Raw genomic sequence first — 19103 nt, 5'->3', positions numbered from 1 at the left:
GAAAAAGAAAAGAAAAAAAAAAGACTTGTTTTGTGTTCCATTACCCACAGTGGTAGAATGGCTTGTTAAATTTATTCTCCAGATGCCATTAACTGGAAATTAAAATCTTAGTCTCTTGCCTCTTTAATCCAGGCTTCTTCATACTATATCAGAATTTAGGATAACTATTACAGTGCCCTTTATAGGAGAGAAAAAAAGAAATTGTATCTCTAGACGTCTGTTCCTTTCAGCTTAAAATGGACACTCAAATGTTAAATGGACTGGCCTCATTTATTTCTCCTGTCGGTCCAATTTGAATCTTAAGGCATTTTTTCAATTGGAATTTTTTGTTTCTCTCAAATACAAATTGTTCTTTGTAAGTTTGAATCAGAACAAAATCCTGAATGTTGAGGGTTTCCTAAAGGCTGTTTCTTTATGCAAAAGCATGGAACCTGATGTTGATGTTGGCTGCTTAAAATTAACTGTGAATCAAGGCAGCGTTTTTATTTATTTACTTTTTACTTTAGTGATTGTGTTAATTATAGTAAAAACCTTAAGTTCACGATAAAGAAAGCCTTTGGTCAAGTATTGTTTATTCAGTTGTTGGTCTTGTTGCAGGATTTGCAAATTTAGTGAAATTAGTGCCATTTTTCAGTTTACAATTCCCGTCACATTTCACATGATCAGAGCGTGGCTTTCTCCTCTGTGGAGCAAATAGAGGGCTGTCTGACACTTGGTTCCAGTGGCTTCCATTAAGCAGAGTGGACATGTCCCTGGAGTCTGCAGAGAAGAGCATGGCACTCTGACCCCAGATGGCACTCCATTTTGGGACATTGTCCAATTCTAGTTCATAGAGTGTGTAACCAACACCAGCTCTCACCTGATGAGAGCGTGTTGTTGCTTGGGGGATTAGATTGTGTGAATTTTTCAGAACTACGGTTGAGAAAAGGAGGCTAGCAAAAATGCAACCCAATAATTCAGTTTCATTTTTCCCACTTTGTTCTTTGGCACACAGAATGTTTGATTTGTGAAAATCTTAATAACAGTAGTTTTTTCTGTAAGGAACACTCGGAATCTTGATAATATTGAAATAATACAGATCCTTTTGTAGGATCCTCTCAGACCTCATAGAGTTCATGTTGTCAATGTTTAAAGAAAAACACCCTTAAGTTTTTGTTTTTCAGAATCACAAGTATGTGGATTTAAACCTGTGATCTTATTCCCCTTTCTTCTCTTAATTTAGTGAGGCAGCCAGCGAGAAGGTTTGTTTTGGTTATTCTAAAGAAGGAGTTTGGTTGCAGGTTTTGGAGGGCAAGACTTAGACTCTCTGTCTCTGTGCTTGCCCTGGAACTTTGATTAAATTCTCACTAACCGAGTTAGCTGGCCGTCGCCGGGCTGCAGAAATAGAAGTGTCTTGCACATATGACATATGACTGTTTCAAGAGCTGGCTGGTGAAAGGACATTCTGGAGAAGGCTGCTGGTACTGTATGAACTAGAACTGGACAAGAGCCTGGAGATTGGATGACTCAGTTTGGCACAAGTAAAGGGAATAAAGTGTTAAGGTGGCAAAATTGTATCCAGGTGTTGATAGGCTTCCTGAGTTCCTGGCTTGAGCCTGTGGGTTTAGAGTTCAAGACTCCTTACCAATGCTGACAGTCTTACATGCTAGATTGAACCTCCAGGGAAGGTGCCCTTGCTTGCTGGCATGTTTACCAGGGGTTCTAGAGCCTCAATCACAGATTCTTTGTAGCTCACATGAAGTTAATGAAAATGAATGCCTTTCCCTACAAATTAGAGAGGCTTTGAGGAAAATCAGATTAAATGCACTCCTGCTTGAAGTTAGGTTTCTTAGAACACAGCTGGAAATTTTGTCACCCAAACCTTTACTTTCATTGCAATTTCTTGATTGGTTTGTTACTCTAGTGAATCTGCTTTAACTATCTTTTCTTATCCCTGAGGTTTTACTTCCATTCTACACATGTTTGTGGAGCACTGGGTCATCGTGGGCTCAGTGTAGTGGAGAGTAGGAAGATGGTGAGACACAGTAGCTTGTTGCACATGGCTTAATTTATCAGGGATCACTGATAAGTTAGTACACTAGAGAATACTGTAGGCAGAGCTGAAAAGATGGAGAAATTATAAGGCTCAGATTTCTTTTTTTTTTTTTTTTTTTCCAGAGATGGAGTTTCACTCTTGTTGCCCAGGCTGGAGTGCAATGGCATGATCTCAGCTCACTGCAACCTCTGCCTCCCGGGTTCAAGTGATTCTCCTGCCTCAGCCTCCTGAGTAGCTGAAATTACAGGCACCCACTACCATGTCCAGCTACTTTTTTGTATTTTTAGTAGAGACGGGGTTTTATCGTGTTGGCCAGGCTGGTCTCGAACTCCTGACCTCAGGTGATCACCTGCCTAAGCCTCCCAAAGTGCAGGGATTACAGGCATGAGCTACTGCACCTGGCCAAGGCTCAGATTTCTAATAGAGATTTCTAATGGACATAGAGGTTGGAAGAAATGGGATGGACAGGAAAACTGAGTCAGGTGCTAAAAACGTGTAGGAAGGTGGCAGTGTGCTATGAAAAGTAAGAGCAACCTCCGTGAGAATGTAGAGAAAATAGGATAAGTGAGTGGCGAGGACCCCCAAGAGGGGGTTTTATAGTAAAACAATGGTCAGAAGTGGCAACAGGATACCCTGTAATGCTTTCACCTCTACCAATGCACTGGGTACTAGAGAGTGCTCCAGTTTGCTCTGGAAAGGCCCTTAAGAGACATAGTGTCTTTCTGTGGACAAAGACAACAGAAAAGAGATTCCTTTAATAAACCATCCACTCTCTGCCCCACCTTTGATGAATACTGCAGCATTAATGATGATAATAGCTACTGTACACTTACTTTGTTCCAGGAACTGGATAAATGTTTTACATACATTATCAGCTCTATTTTTTGGAGAAGATACAGGGGCTCAGAGTCCCTAGGGTGCCAGAGCTGGTAAGTAGCAGAGTCAGGATTCAAACCCAGCTTTCTCTGACTCTAAAACCTCCTTTCTTCCTGCTGAAACAATTAACTCAAGACAACAAAGGAGTAAGGATTTGGGGAGTTTTCTGCATAGTAGAATAGACCCAAAGGAAAAGAAATAAAGACAGTGACTAAGATTTGGGTTTGCCTGTCCCACCCAAATGTTTTGAGCACTTTCATGAATATAAATCCTTCAGGCTGAGAGAAGGTTGAACATCTGAAGACGCTGATTCTTCAGAGATGTAATCCAAACAAAATGATCTTTGGTGATACAGTCACTAAACCATTTCTCCCAAAATTCTCTTGGAAAACCGTCCTATAACAGCAGGGAACATTATCCAACCAAGTTTTTCTGCAAATAAAGGATTGCGGATAGAGGCTTGCCTGCTTGTGTTTCTGTAGCTCAGGGTGTTTATGAATTCACTAATCCCTTCCCTTCAGATCTCTTTTATTCTGGTGTTATGATTGTGGCTGAAAAAAATTGATTTTTTTCTATGACATAGAATGTTGAAAGGTTGATTTCTTTTCTGGAGGAAAGGTTCTTTTCTTCTGGGTGCTACATACCCCCGACCAGGGAAAAGGCAAATAGTGGTATTGTTTGCTGAAGTCTTCCTTTGAAGGTTGCTCCGTGTTTGCTTAGTGGAAATCAGCAGGGGAAGAGAGCCTGTCTCTAACATTTTGTTAGAGTTTCTTCGTAGTTCTACAGTGATGAAACAAGGACTTGGGTACAGGACAGATCTGCTTTCAGAAATCCTGGCTCTTGTGAGGTTTAGAAGCCCTGGGACCATTTAGCTGGTGGCAATGGGAATGTTGAGGGTGATAAATAGGATCTTTGGTTGTCCAAGTATCAGTGACATGATATAGATGGAGTTAAACCTTTAGGATCTCCTTATTTATTGGTTTGTTTATTTTTGAGACAGGGTCTTGCACTGTCGCCCAGGTTGCAGTATGGTGGCGTGATCATAACTCACTGCAGCCTCAAACTCCTGGGCGTAAGTGATCCTCCTGCCTCAGCCTCCCAAGGTGCTAGGATTACAGGCATGAGCCACCACACCCGGTCAGGATCTCCTGTAAAATTATATTGTTGACAGACAACATGAAGAATTATGCTTCTCACAAGTTAGTTATAGATTTGTACAATATTCATGGATTTCTTGTTTCAGTTTTTACAAATTCATAGCCTTTATTTTGAAAATTAGCTATTAGCAACAATTTTCTCTAGGAAATTGGATATATATTCAAGTGAAAGAAGGAGGTACAGTTACCTATTATCTTGTTGTAACTAACAAGTAAGTATGATGCATTTGGTACTTTAAAAATTGCACCCAAGTTACAGATTATTGGAATTAATACAATTCATTGGATCTATATATTTTTAAATGGGCAGTGTGATAGCAGAACCTCTTTTAGAATGATAGAATTCCTCTGGAATGATTGGATAACTTCACTTCATCCTTGACTTTTACCTTGGAGGATTTCTTACCCCTCTTGGCTTCTCAAATTTGACTATTAAAATGCTGCTGTTAAAAGTAGGAACATAGTTTCAGGGGAGAGTACCAGCCCATGACCCTTCTGCAAGGCCTCCTAACTCAAGGCAGTTTCCCTGGAATTGTGATCTATGGAATGTTTCGGGAGTGTGAGGAGGTGTAATTTAAGGCTATCCCAGCAAGGATACGCTTAGGGATAGAGGGCCCAGTAGCATCTGGAGACCAGAAGTTAAACTGAGGCAGTCAGATTAGCTTCACGTTCAATTAAGCTGATGGGTCAGACTGGGAGAAATTGCAGGATGACTCAAAATCCCCTCCCGTCCCTGCAGCAGCCACGTTCTGTCTTCAATCATGGGTTCTTTCCAGGTTTCCTGGCCTTCTATAACCTTGTTAGGCTTGTCCCTGAACGTGGCTACCGATCCAAAGACACATGATCAGAGGGGCAATTAGAAAACCGACCTTTTCCAAAGCAAGCATGTTCTGTTGGGCTTAGAAGTTTCATGTCCTAATATTGTAGGACCCTGTGCATTTCTCTGGAGATGAGGCACATGAGTCACATCTGTGATTCTTGCTTTTGCATCAACATCTCATGAATAGGCAATCAGAGCTTTGGCACCAATGTATTTTCAGTTCATATCTGGTATACTGAAATCCACCTCCTGCTTTGTAGTTTCCTGGCAAGCTGTTTTTGATATAAGGCATCTAGAACACTGTAAATATATAACATTTTTATTTCTCTATTATACCTCAATTACGAAAAAGACATCTAGAAGCAATCTCATCAAGAGAGATACTGAGGCCGGGCGTGGTGGCTCACGCTTGCAATCCCAGCACTTTGGGAGGCTGAGGTGGGTAGATCACTTGAGGTCAGGAGTTCGAAACCAGCCTGGCCAACATGTTGAAACCCTGTCTCTATTAAAAGTACAAAAAAGTTAGCCGGGCATGGTGGCGGCCTGTGATCCCAGCTATTCTGGAGGCTGAGGCAGGAGAATCACTTGAACCCGGGAGGCAGAGGTTGCAGTGAGCAGAGGTCATACCACTGCAGTCCAGCCTGGGCAACAGAGTGAGAGTCCATCTCAAAAATAAAATAAAATAAAATAATAAAAAAGAGATATATTGGTAGCTGTTGTTGGAAATTTCAACTTCCATCTCACTTCTGGTAGCTTTTTGGAAGTTTGAACAAAGTGGAATACACATACACACACGCAGACACACACACACACACATACTCTCTTATTTGTTTAAGGTTTAATGAAATAGCCATCATATAATCATTGTTTTTGAAAGATGAAAATTAGTTGCCAACTGTACATTTTGGGTATGTGAACTATTTGGATAGAACTCTGAGAAATGCGTTCAGAACAACAAACAAAATCATAGGAGACAGTGCAAGACCCTGTCTCAAAAATAAATAAGCTAATCATAGCTTAGTGGGAAGGGGCATATAAGAGTTGTTGAAAAAGTTACTTCTTGAGAAACCAGCTCTAATGCTAGGCAAGTCACTTGCTTTGGGGGAGGCCTCAGCTGCTCTCTCTATAAGGTTGCAGCAGGGGTGTAGTGGGAGTGAGTCTTCAGAGATTTTATCTACTAATACGACGGTCAAATGGAGCATGGCTTTGCGGAAGCCTCTCCTCTTCCACCTGGAGGGGCCAATTTCTCTGTCCCAGTGAGATGTGACACTTGTATGGTCCCTGCTTGGAGACTTCCCTCTTCTGGAACCTGCCCTGGCTCAGGCATGAGGGCTGACTGTCACCCTTAGATGGGAGCCCAGCACAAAAGCTCACGTGTTGGCAGTGTTCTTGCAGGAAGGAAGAAGACCGGCCAGCCCTTTTGTTACTGCACAAGCAAACAGCTTCTGGTAGCTGTACAGACACATGCGCTTTCTTTCCTCACTGTATTTCCCTAGACAGATTTAGTGCTGCAGAAGGGTAGAGGGCGGTCACGGGAAGGAGTTCCTGTTTTTCTTTTGGCTATGCCAAATGGGGAAAATTCCTCCTAGCTTGTCTTTTTGGTGTCATCCTCTCTCCCCCTTGCTGCTGCTGCTGCTTTTTTTTGTTTTTTTTTTGAGACGGAGTCTCGCTCTATCGTCCAGGCTGTAGTGCGTTGGCGGGATCTCGACTCACTGCAAGCTCCACGTCCCGGGTTCACACCATTCTCCTGCCTCACCGTCCCGAGTAGCTGGGACTACAGGCGCCCGCCACCGTGCCTTGCTACTTTTTTTTTTTTTTTGTATTTTTAGTAGAGATGTGGTTTCACCGTGTTAGCCAGGATAATCTTGATCTCCTGACCTCGTGATCTGCCTGCCTCGGCCTCCCAAAGTGCTGGGATTACAGGTGTGAGCCACTGCACCTGGCCCCTTTCTTCTTCTTTATAATTCTCATCTCTCATCTCTCCTGGAAACGTTCATGTCAAGTTCAAAAGGGCACAATGTTTTGGTGAGGAAGAAGTGGGAGAACAGGTGACGGATGGTAACTAGGGTCATCATTTTCCCTTCCCAGCCAGCTTCCTGTGAACGTGTGTGTGTGTGTGTGTGTGTGTGTTTCTTTTGCCAGCATCACTGAATCTGTCTGCTGTCTGGTATTCCAGGTTTTGGTTTAGGGAAAAGTAAAAATCATTTATAATCCCAGCTGTCATTTAAACCACCCCTTTGTGGTAGCATATGGTCCACTGTCTCAGTTCATTGTCCTAAAGATGCTTCATCAGAAAGGAATGACTTCCGCCCCATTACTCTCTGTCCCCTTACTCTGCTTTATTTTTCTTCATCAATCCTACCACCACCACCCACTGCTTGAACAACCCACTATTATTTGTCTGTTTCCCCATCCCTGGTAGAATAGGAGCCCCATGAATGAAGGAACTTTGCTGCTGTTGTTCACCACTGAATCTCTGAGGTCTGGAACACACCTGGCATGTGATAGGCACTCGATAAATATTTGTTGTGGCTCATGGGAGCCCTGCAGAGTTAAGGCTGCAGTTGTTTGTGGAATTCATAAGTGGTAATGAATATTTATCTACTATTCCTGTTCCAAGGAGATCACACAATAATCAGGCTTTATACTATCCAGTTCTTAGGTCTTCCAAGTGATGACTTGTGAGGTATGTTAATTATGATAATGGAAGGCAGTTTATTTGGTTCAGATTTATTGACGTGTAATTTACACAAAGTAAGACTTCCCCTTTACAAAAGTATGATGAGTTTTGAAATATGGATACACATGTGTATCTGTCACTGCCATGCTCCTTTTCAGTCTGTTGTCCCCTCCACCCATGACCACTGGTCACCACTTACTGATTTCTGTCCCCTTCTTTTCACCTTTTGCAGAATGTCATATAAATGGAATCATGCAGTATGTAGTTTTTTGTGTCTGGCTTATTTTTCTTAGCATTAGGCTTTTGGGATTCATTCGGGTTGTCACATGTATCAGTAGTTTGTTCCTTTTTCTTGCTGAGTAAGTGTCCCAGTTTTATTTATTTGTTTATTTATTTATTTATGAGAAGGAGTCTCACTCTGTCACCCAGGCTGGAGTGCAGTGGCGCGATCTTGGCTCACTGCAACCTCCGCCTCCCAGGTTCAAGCAATTCTCCTGCCTCCCCAGTAGCTGGGATTACAGGCGCCTACCACCATGCCCAGCTAATTTTTATATTTTTAGTAGAGACAGGGTTTCACCATGTTGACCAGGCTCGTCTCAAACTCTTGACCTTAGGTGATCCGCCTGCTTCCAGCTCCCAAAGTGCTAGGTTTACAGGCATGAGCCACCGCGCCTGGCCCCAGTTTTATTTATTCACCAGTTGATGGTCTTTTAGACGACTAATTATTTCCAGTTTTTGGCTATTCTGTATAAGGCTTCTATGAATATTAACAAATACCTAGGATGGGATGACAGGGTCATATCATAATACTATACATAACTTTAGCAAAAACTGTCAAACTATTTTCCAAAGTGGCTCTTCCATTTTACAGTTCCACAGTGTCTTGAGTCCCAGTGTCTCCATACACACGCTAGCACTTTTAATTTTTAATTTAGTGGGCATGCAATGATACCTTATTATGGTTTTAATTTGCATTTTTCTGCAACTAATGATGAGCGTTTTTGCTTATTTGGGAAGGTTTTAATTTAGCAGTCTGTTGTATTCTGTAGATATTAAGAACTTCAAAATATGAGTGGCATTTGCAGTTAAAATTTCTTTAAAAAATTGGCCAAAGGTTTCCAGCAGTCACTTCTGCCATGCCCAAACTGTATGAAACAAGGCTGAGGTGTGGAGATGGTCACATTTTGGCAAGGGGGGATCACTTGGGTGACTGATGAGACCCAGAGAGAGTGTGCCTTGGGCTTGAGGGTGAGGACGGGCGGAAAGTCGACTGCATAGCCCTGCTGGCCTTGGGGGCTGCCCAGTCCTTAGCTAAACCTGGCGGTTATGGGAAGCAGACTTAGATTCTGTTACATTTTTCAGGATGCCCCAGGAGTCACCTGGGCAGCTCAGCAGTCCTTTGTGACTTTCAAGCATATGGTAGAAGCTGCTGAACACAGAGCTCCCTCTCTGGGGATAATTTGCCGAAATCATTTAATCAAGCTTGAGAAATGAGTTACCACAGGCCCAGGAGTGCCACCACCCTTGAATTCTGGCACCCTATTTCTCCTGTCCATCTCTTAATTAATTAAGCACACATCCCCGAGAGTTTACGACAAGCCAGGACCCTTTTGCATACTAAGGAAAACAGGGATGAAGGAAGCAGGAATGGTCCCTGCTCTGACTCAAAAGGTAGAAATCCTCTTTCACAGCCGAGCCTTCCTAGGGAGCACGTAGGAAGGGCTCTGAACCCACATGTCAGTTGCGGGGGAGGAGATCAGGAAAGGATGTTGAAGAAGTGGAGACCTAAGTTTAAGACCTAGGAGTTAACCAGGCCAGTAGTGCTTGAAAAGGTGTCTTAAGACAAGAGAAGCCACCAGTGAAGTCCCAGTGGTAGGAAAGTGTGCAGCATATTCTGAGCCTGTACACACACCCAGGGCATTGCTTAGCAGGTAGGGAGTGGTGAGAGAGTAGGCTGGAGTCCCAGAAGGGAGGCCAGCTAGACCTTGGTGAGCACTGGACTCTATGTTCAGGTGCTGAGGAGCTGGCAAAAGGTTTTAAGTGGCGGAGTGGCATATTCAGATATTTGGTCTAGCTGAGTAACTTTGGGTGCTCTGTGGCAAATGGATGGGACACCAGTGAGGTGGCGGTTGTGGTCATCTAGGAGCAGGATCAGAGTGGCCTATTGACTGGGATGTCTGTGAAGTGGGATCCTTTCCAGCCAGTAACTGGAGGTTTTGGTTTGTTTGTTCACTAACTTGGAAAACTGATGTGGAAATGTCCCTTTGGCTTCAGTTACCTGAGCAAAAGGGGCCGGGCCTTGCCAATCCCTCCTCTTAGGACGGAATTGCTCCCAGTATTGATCATTGTGTTCTGAGATGAGGGAGCAAATTGTGCAGGAGGCCAGGTCAGTGCCAAGGTGGGCGGGAGGAATTGGAGCAGGAAGCGTGCCTATTTGTGCCCAGCAAAGCCACAGTAGAACTTTCTACTGTGGCTCTATGCTCCTTCTTACCAACCTTCTCCGTGTGCTTCCTGGAGAGTGCTTGGAGTCAGAACCGGTTTTTTTTTTTTTTTTTTTGGAAACCCAGACACTTTACTTCCAAGAAAATGCTGTCCAAGAAAACTCATCCTTCCCTCCTTCTCATGAACATTGTGTAGAGGTGTGTCTGCTCTTTCTTTGAGCTTCTCCACTCAGGGTTTAGGGGAGGTGATATTCTGTATTTGGGTTTGGCTCTGGGTACTGCAACATTAAGCTATTTAGATTTCATCCTTCCTGCCCCTCCTACCTTTCCAGAAACCCACAATGGATTTGCTAGAAATAATGGAAAGTCCTGTTTAGACAGGATATAACCATTTCTCAGCTAGAGGATATTGTTGGAATGAAGAAAGATAAATGGGGAGAAGGGAACTCACATTGCTTTGGCACTTACATTAAGCCATGTACTGTGTTGGGAACTTACTTATATTATCACGTTGAATCCACAGAACACCATACAAGGTAAGTATTGTTATCATTTTACAATGAGGAAACTGATGCTTAGAGAGCATAAAGCCTTGGCCAGGGGCACATAGTTGGGAAGCCGGGGCTAATTCATGCCTGGCCTCTTTCTGGTAGTTTTCCTTTTTTAATTGTACCCTCCTCAGTGTTACCTTGGGGATCTGAAAAGGTTCATGTAGCTTCTAAGTCAACGAAGTGATTCCTGGAGAGCAGCCTCCGTATGAGAAAAATCTAGCTAGTTATTTCAGTGTTTCTGGAATGCAAGTTCCGTCCTGAGCCATTTAGAAGACAATTTGGGATGACAAGCATGTGTCTCACAATGCTGTTCTGGCTGCCAGTGCTGTGCTGCCAGTTGTCATCTTTGAACAAACTGATGCAGTGCTGCTTTAATTCGTCCTCTTTTTGGAGTAAGAAACTTTGGAGGTGTGTGTCCTTCTAGAATTTTGCTGAGCAAATGGTAAAGAAAAGAAATAGGTCCTAAGGCTTGACTATTTCAGAGAATTTCTTGATTTATTGGACTGTCAGTGAATGAATTAGAATACATAGTGGTAGGCTGTCTTTTCTTCTGAGACACTGCAATTTCCTCCAATCTCTTGACTTTTCTAGAAGTTTTAATTCAAGTCCTTGTTGGGTGGGAGATAAAAGGGTATTGTTCTACTAGAGACTGACCTTGGCATGGAGATCTCATTTGGACTCACAGATTTCTAGTCTAGTGCTTGATTTTATATCCATACCTCATTACTGCATTGTTAGTTCCTTCTGCTCCTTGTTCCTCATGCCCAGTGTCCCACCCTGCCCTTGCCCCGACTCCTCTAGAGGCCACAGTGATTCACTGAACCATTTTATAAGCAGAGCTAGGAGAGTTCATGGCTACCAAGTGCCAGCGGGGCCGAATTTTCACCTGTGTGTCCTCCCTTCTTCCATTTTTCATCGTTTGCCCCCTCCCCAGCTTTAACTTTAGTATAACTACTTGGGACTATTGCAGCATTAAATAAGGGCAACTGCTGCATGGGTGGCTGCGACACACAGAAAGTAGTATCCCTTGTTCATGAGAAGACCTTCTTGCCCTAGCATGGCAAACAGTCTTCCAAGGAGGCACCTGTGACACCCAACGGAGTAGGGGGGTGGTGTGTTCAGGTGCAGGTGGAACGAGGCCAGAAGTGTGCATATGTGCTGCCTGCGGGAGCTTGTTTGTTGGTTTCACAGTTGATGCCCTGAGCCTGCCGTAGCAGACTTGTTTCTCCATGGGATACTGTTTTCTTTCCAGAGACACAGCTCTAGGGTTGTCCTTATTACCTGAGAGCCAGGTGTCGGTGGCATTTTCTTGGTGTTTACTCACACTCATCTAAGGCATATTGTGGCTTTCCAGATTATGAAACTGTGCTTTATTTATTTATTTATTTATGTATTTATTTATCTATTTTTTGGAGATGGAGTCTTGCTGTGTCGCCAGACTGGAGTGCAGTGGTACGATCTTGGCTTACTGCACCTCCACCTACCGGGTTCAAGCGATTCTCCTGCCTCAGCCTCCCGAGTAGCTAGGACTACAGGCGCCTGCCACCACACCCAGCTAATTTTTGTGTTTTTAGTAGAGACAGAGTTTCATTGTGTTGGCTAGGATGGTCTCGATCTCTTGACTTCATGATCCTCCTGCCTCGGCCTCCCAAAGTGCTGGGATTACAGTCTTGAGCCACCACGCCCGGTCAATGGTGCTTTTTATCATTTGAAGGACTCAGTTGTGTAACCCACTGAAACTTTAGTCTGTAAGGAAGTTCAGGGAATAGTATAAGTCACTCCAGGCTTGAGGCAAAATTTACAAATGCTGCTGACTTTCTAAGTAAGGGGAGGCATTTTCTTAGAGAAGAGTTAGATCTCTGGGATTCCACTATGCCATTTCCATCCTCAGTGTTCTGGCCACCTGAGAGAGGTCTGTTTTCAGAAACGCATTCTTCATTCCCAAATGATAACATCCATGGAACTAAAATGATTAGGACCGTAACAACTAGCTCCTAGCCTGCTGTCGGAACACCTCCCGAATCCCTCTTTGTGGGTGAACCCAGAGGCTGGGAGCTGGGGACTCATGACCCATTGAGAAGCAGTCATGACGCAGAGCTGTGTGTTGGAGGTCTCAGCTGAGAGGGCTGGATTAGCAGTCCTCACTGGTGTATGGCTTTGCAGCAATAACTGACGGCTGTTTCCCCTCCTGCTTTATCTTTCAGTTAATGACCAGCCACGGCGTCCCTGCTGTGAGCTCTGGCCGCTGCCTTCCAGGGCTCCCGAGCCACACGCTGTGGGTGCTGGCTGAGGGAACATGGCTTGTTGGCCTCAGCTGAGGTTGCTGCTGTGGAAGAACCTCACTTTCAGAAGAAGACAAACAGTAAGCTTGGGTTTTTTGGGGGGGGTTCTCTCATTCTTCTTTGTGGTTTTGAGTTGCGAATTGGAGGAGGGAGGGAGGGAAGGAAGCTGTTTGGGTTTCACACAGGGATTGATGGAATCTGGCTCTTATGGACAGAGGACTGTGTGGTCCGGATATGGCGTGTGGCTTATCATAGAGGGCAGATTTACAGCCAGGTAGAAATAGTAGCTTTGGTTTGTGCTGGTGCCCAGGCATGAGTTCTGATCCCTAAGACCTGGCACCAAATTGCCTGACCACCCCACTTTTTCCTTTTGCCGCAGCCCTGGGAGCCACTTGGCTCTCCAAAAGCCCCTAATGGGCCCCTGTATTTCTGAAAGCTGTGAGTAAAGCCAGTTAATGGCCCCACTCTTAGACATCAATACTGGGTATCTTGGTGTCAATCTGGATTCTTTCCTTACAGATTTGTGTCAGGCCTGGAGGAATATAATAACTGAGACTTGTTTTATTTCTGCGGAGGGTTCTAAGCCATTCACTTCCCAGATGAGCCAATAATGCTTTGAGTAATCTGGAGATCATGTTTAATGCGCAGGTGAATGGAACTGTTCCACAGACGGATGTGAGGGCTGTAGGGCAGAGTGAACTCCCTGAAGCTCAGACGTCAGCTCTTTGTCTCTCTATCTCTGAACACCCTTCCTTAGAGATCCCATCTCTAGGATGCATTTCTCTGTAGTTAGTTTCTACGTCTCTTGTTCCTGGTCCGCCTTTATTTATTTATTTTTATTGGATTCTAAGCCTGTATCCCCACTTGGCTATCTTAATGCAGCTTCACATGTCTGTAACAAAAATGATCATCTTTCTGAGATTCAAAGGGCTACACGGGACTTTGGAGAGAATTTCATTCAGTTTTCCTCAAACTAGAATAATGCTTGCACTGTCTGTAAAAGAACAAAAGTGTCAAAGCACCCTTTTGTTCACTAAATTTCTTTTTTATTATAGTGTTACTTAAATATGTACATATGTAAAAGTAGATATAAACTTATAGGCTATTATTATACAACTACATGACCCACACATATTTACAAATTAAGTGCAAACAAAATTATCCAATCAATACCATTCAAATTAATACCTTAAACATGGTGAGGCAGTTGTTGTTCAGCCGAAACCAAATTATAAGTTGCATGGCAGTAAATGCCGTCGTGCTGAACGTTTGGAGTTTGGCTAGTCTATATTATCATGTACTAATGATTGAATTCTCCACCCATGTTTCTACTTGTACAACCTTAATTTGATGGTATTTGGCTTTCATTGGGTCCAGTCTCATCTTTTATAAGTTGAGTCCGCACCTGTTCCATTCTCATGAGTTTGCTACAATTATACTGGTGCCAACACAATCATAAACAAAAATGTAGACTTGGGCTTTGAAATCTTGTGCCAGAACTTGGCTTTAAAGTAAGCATTTAAAAAATCCATATGTGTTTATTAGACTTGGTTTAGGTGACGATTGAAATGAAAATAAAGTGTTTAAAATCCTCCTAGAGAACTTAAATATAATCCCTCAGCAATGTGTATACAGGTCTTCATTTGAGAAAAACTGATTGTGTTCCGCCTCTCCTGTTACAAATGGGGAACCTGAATTCGCAGGTCTCTAGTGAGAGAACACGGACTAGAATCTATGGATCCTATCTGTTTTCTGTAATTGTAAAGTATAATAAGATAATATTATATTAATATAATAAAAGCAAACACTTAGAATGAGCTTCCATGTGCGAGGCACTATCTGATTAGGCATTATTAACTAGATTTATTCCTTTTAAGGCCCTGTGATGTACTGTTATTTCCACATGTTGTAGCTGGGAAACGTGCTACTCAGGTTAAGTAACTTGTCTGAGGTCCACACTACTAACAAGGAGCACAGCTAGGGTTCAAATCCAGATCATCTGACTCTGGAGCGAGCACTCTAACTCACTGTGCCAGATTGCTTTGCAGTGGTATCATTATTTTGCCTATCCCCCATCTGAGAATATTGAAGTTTCCAATTCCTTCCTTGCCTTTCTCCCTGCTTTCCATGGTTATTCCCAAGTCTTGGTGTTCTAGTCCTCTATGTCCGTCATTACTCTTATTCTTTCACTATGGTGTGGTCCAGGGCTCCTGCCCCTTCTTATCCTGGTGGAAGGGGCCCATTTGCTGGGAAATTGTCTCTGCCATGGTTTATCCACGTTATGTGTCTGTTAATGAGTAGTGGGAAGAATCATATCATCTTGGCAATGAAAGGAGGGCTATGGCTCTGGGGTAGTCTAGTCTGAACCTCTTATTTTACAGATGAGAAAGCTAAGGTACAAAGCAGGAAAGGGATTTCGCCAAGGTCACCCAGCCAGCCACTGAGCTGCAACCAGAAGCTGAGATCCCTAGGACTAGGGCCAAGCCTCAGTCTGTCCCATCACAGTGACTTTTCTTCCCTCCTCCAAACTATTTTTATTTTTTATTTTTTTGCAACTGCATAGCAACTTGAAGGTAGCAGAAAGGGCAGAGAAGAGGTTTTCCGTGCTTAGCCAGGGAAGGAATCCTGCAACAGGATGTGGGGTTGGGTCATTCAAATTGGGCCAGACTCCACTGGTCTTGTTGCTTCTTGCTGGGTATTGCAGATGAGTTTAGAAGTGTTAGGATTAGAGAGATAGGCAGGTTTAGCCAAAGGCAGTTTGTAGCCTTACGGCAGAGTTGTTGTTAAAGAAGGAAGTGGGATGCAACACCCTGACACAAAGGGGCTTAAGTTGTTATACCACTGCCTGCTAGCCTGTTTTCCTTACCTCCCTTCCTGATTTCTAAAGGAAGTGTATTTTGCTGAATCAGAAAGAAAAGTGATTTATTTCAGGTTGCTGATGCTTAGATTGTTAGAGTTGGAAAGATCTGGCTTGCACCTTGTACAATTGACAGAACTGGGGTTCAGGGGGGCACAGGTGTCCAGCGTTGGTCAGTCAAGAAAGTAGCACCAGAACCAGTCTCCTCGTGGCCCTCCAGTTGCAGATCCTTTTTTGCTTTGCTCTCTCTGTATGCTAAAGCTCCTGTGTCTCGGAATCTCAAGTTTTGACTGATGGCTGCTTCCCAATCCACCTGGTTTAGATTTCTAGATTATATTGTTTAGACATCAGAACCTCTTAAGGGTTGTGGGGCCACCTTGTTAGCTCACATAGTGAGAACCAGCCCTGCCCATTAGGTAGGGGAAGAAGTTAGCAGTCCATGATAGCTGTTGCCTGCAGTGTATGGAAGTTCATTGCGCAGTTCCTGTCTCCTGAGATCCTGGAGTGTACACGCTTGGCCTCAGAGCCCAGCACAGAGCCTGGCCCTTGGGACATGCTTAGTAAGTATTTACTGAATGAGTGGGAAATGTCTTAAGGCCCATTGGTTTGCAGGCCTTGAGGAGGCTCCCTTGCACTAGGAAGAATAGTAAGAATACATAAAGCCTGTCTGCTGCTGCCAGGAACATAGAAACACTATGTTTGGCCTGGAGCGGAACAGTATACCCCAGAGCAACCCTGTTGAAAGGCAGTGCTTGCCTTTTCATTCTGTGTCCTGGTTTGCTGGTAACTACTGGGTCCCCCCCTCTCCTGTGCCCCCATTATGCAGACTCACGGGGGACCATCAGCCAGGGTTAGTTTTCCGCTGTTTCTGTTAGGCAAAGAATAAATTGAATTGAGTTGTGAAAGTTGGGTGCAAAGCTCAGTTTGGTTCCAAAGTAACAGTTAACTTGTGTGGGTGGTAGGTATTCAGTACAAACAGGGCTGGGGACAGGAAGGGGAAGAAAACTTCAGAGCTTTCAGGATCCTCATCTGGTTTTAGGCTGATCCAGAGGCCAAGGTCCCCATGGAACAAACTGGACAAAGTGAGAGTGGCCATAATGCCTCTTTTCTTTTGCCTTTATTATTAATTTTCTCAAATAGATCTGACTAGTCATGTGGCGGGAAAATAGTTAATTGTGATTTTTTTTTTTTTTTTAACTGAGTCTCACCCTATCACCTATGCTGGAGTGCAGTGGCACGATCTCAGCTTGCTGCAACCTCTGCCTCCTGGGTTCATGCAATTCTCATGCTTCAGCCTCCCGGGTTCAAGCAATTCTCATGCTTCAGCCTGCCGGGTAGCTGGGATTACAGACGCACAGCACCACACCTGGCTAATTTTTGTGTTTTTAGTAGAGACGGGATTTTAAAATGTTGGCCAGGCTGGTCTTGAACTCCTGACCTCAAGTGATCCACTCACCTCGGCCTCCCAATGTGCTGGGATTACAGGCATGAGGCACTACTCCCAGCCAGAGTACCACTATTTGGGCATTCTTTAATGAAAAAGAATGAACTATCCAAAAATTAAAACTCCTCATTTATGAGCTTTTAGAGAATTTTGCAGAGTAGATGGAAACGCTCTGCATCCTTTCCCCACTTCTGGTTTCACCTGACACATTTCTTCCCTGTCCTTACTCCTGGACTGGCAGCAGTGGTCATGATTCCAATCCCAGCTTGGCCACCATCTGTCTCAGTGGCCTAGGAAAACTCCTTTCTCCAGAGCTTTAGTTTTCTCTTCTGCGGAATGAAGAAAGTTAAAACAAATAGAAATTTATTGTTTCATTTGGATAAATATCTATTAAGCACCTATTACTTGTGGGATGGTTAGCTGGGTATCTAGTGGTGAAGCAGTCAGGCATGAGTACTGTTTTCATAGAGCTTACAGTTCAGTGAGGCCAGCAGATGTGAAACGTATCATCATGCAAATAAAGATATAACTGTAAACTGTGATGAGGATTATGAAGGAAAAAAACCGACAAACTGTGGTACTGGTGTTAGATACTAGCAGATGTGGTTAGGGATTTCATTTAGAATGACAGATCGTGACATTAAAGCTGAGAGCTCTGAAGTTCGAGCAATGGTGAGCCAGGCAAAGATCAGAGGCCTAGAGATAGGGAAATCCATTCCAGGCAGAGAGACTGGGGGTGCCTGTCCCCTAGGTCAGGGAACAGAAGAAAGCCAGTGGCACTGGTGGAGTGAATAAGACTGACTGGGGATGAGTTGGTAATAGACATGACCAGATCATTCAGGGCCTTGAAACTGGGGAAGGAGAATTTAATTTAGTATTTATTTATTTATGTATTTATATATGTATTTATTTATTTTCGAGACGGAGTCTAGCTCTGTCACCCAGGCTGGAGTGCAGTGGAGCAATCTCGGCTCACTGCAACCTTTGCCTTCCGGGTTCAAGCGATCCTCCTGCCTCAGCCTCCTAGTAGCTGTGATTACAGATGCCCACCACCATACCCAGATAATTTTTGTATTTTTAGTAGAGATGGGGTTTCACCATATTGGCCAGGCTAGTCTGAAACTCCTGACCTCGTGATCCGCCCACCTCGGCCTCCCAAAGTGCTGGGATTACAGGCGTGAGCCACTGTGCCCCGTGAGAATTTACTTTTATTTTATATGCGAGAGGATCCCCTGAGATAGTCAGGCCACATTGTCTTGTGACTCTTGGGATAGAGGGAACTTGAATGACAATGGCCCAAGAAAGCAATTGTAATCATTACATATACATGGACCATTTTATGCTCTGTTTTCTTCTTTCATTTAACATTATTTAGTGTGCATGTTCACATATTTCTAAATCATCTTCTTATTTAGAATAATGATTTCTGATGTGTAGGCTGTGTTTTATAGTTTTGAAAGTAATACTTTGATATCCATTATTTTCTTGATTCTCACAACAGTTCTGAGGTGTGTGCATTGCAATTTCTGTTTCACAGATGAAGAGAGTATTGTTAATAAGTTAATGGCCGGGCACGGTGGCTCACACGTATAATCCCAGCACTTTGGGAGACCGAGGTGGGCGGATCACTTGAGGCCAGGAATTTGACACCAGCCTGGTCAACGTGGTGAAACCCCATCTCTACTAAAAATACAAAAATTAGCCAGGCGTGGTAGCACTTGCCTGTAATCCCAGCTATTCGGGAGGATGAGGCAGGAGAATTCGCTTGAACCTGGGAGGTGGAAGTTGCAGTGAGCCAAGATTGCTCCACTGCACTCCAGCCTGGGTGACAGAGTGAGACTCTATCTCAAAAAAAGAAAAAAAAAAGGTTGCTAAGAGGAGGGCTGGGATCTTTTGGCTCCAAATCTGCTGTAGGATGATGCCTTTGACATTCCTGATAGCTTTGCAGTAATCCATCAAC

The 19103-nt window shown here is 43.7% G+C and overlaps 1 protein-coding gene across 4 annotated transcripts in view; it reads left to right on the top strand.

Moving 5' to 3' along the window:
• The window catches only part of ABCA1 (ATP binding cassette subfamily A member 1), a 146653-nt gene that overhangs the window by 12019 nt on the left and 115531 nt on the right, over positions 1 to 19103 (top strand). For all 4 annotated transcript variants that reach the window (XR_004177955.1, XR_002517478.2, XM_009188378.4 and 1 more), the window contains exon 2: positions 12765 to 12922. Coding sequence is in view for 2 of the 4 variants with exons in the window: in XM_009188378.4 (XP_009186642.1) it covers positions 12857 to 12922 (66 nt within the window). In the remaining 2 variants the exon portion in view is untranslated. The remainder of the gene's footprint in view (positions 1 to 12764; positions 12923 to 19103) is intronic.

The sequence above is a fragment of the Papio anubis genome, chromosome 13, assembly GCF_008728515.1.
Source record: "Papio anubis isolate 15944 chromosome 13, Panubis1.0, whole genome shotgun sequence".
Taxonomy (NCBI): domain Eukaryota; kingdom Metazoa; phylum Chordata; class Mammalia; order Primates; family Cercopithecidae; genus Papio; species Papio anubis.
This window is presented reverse-complemented; position numbering and strand designations above follow the sequence as displayed.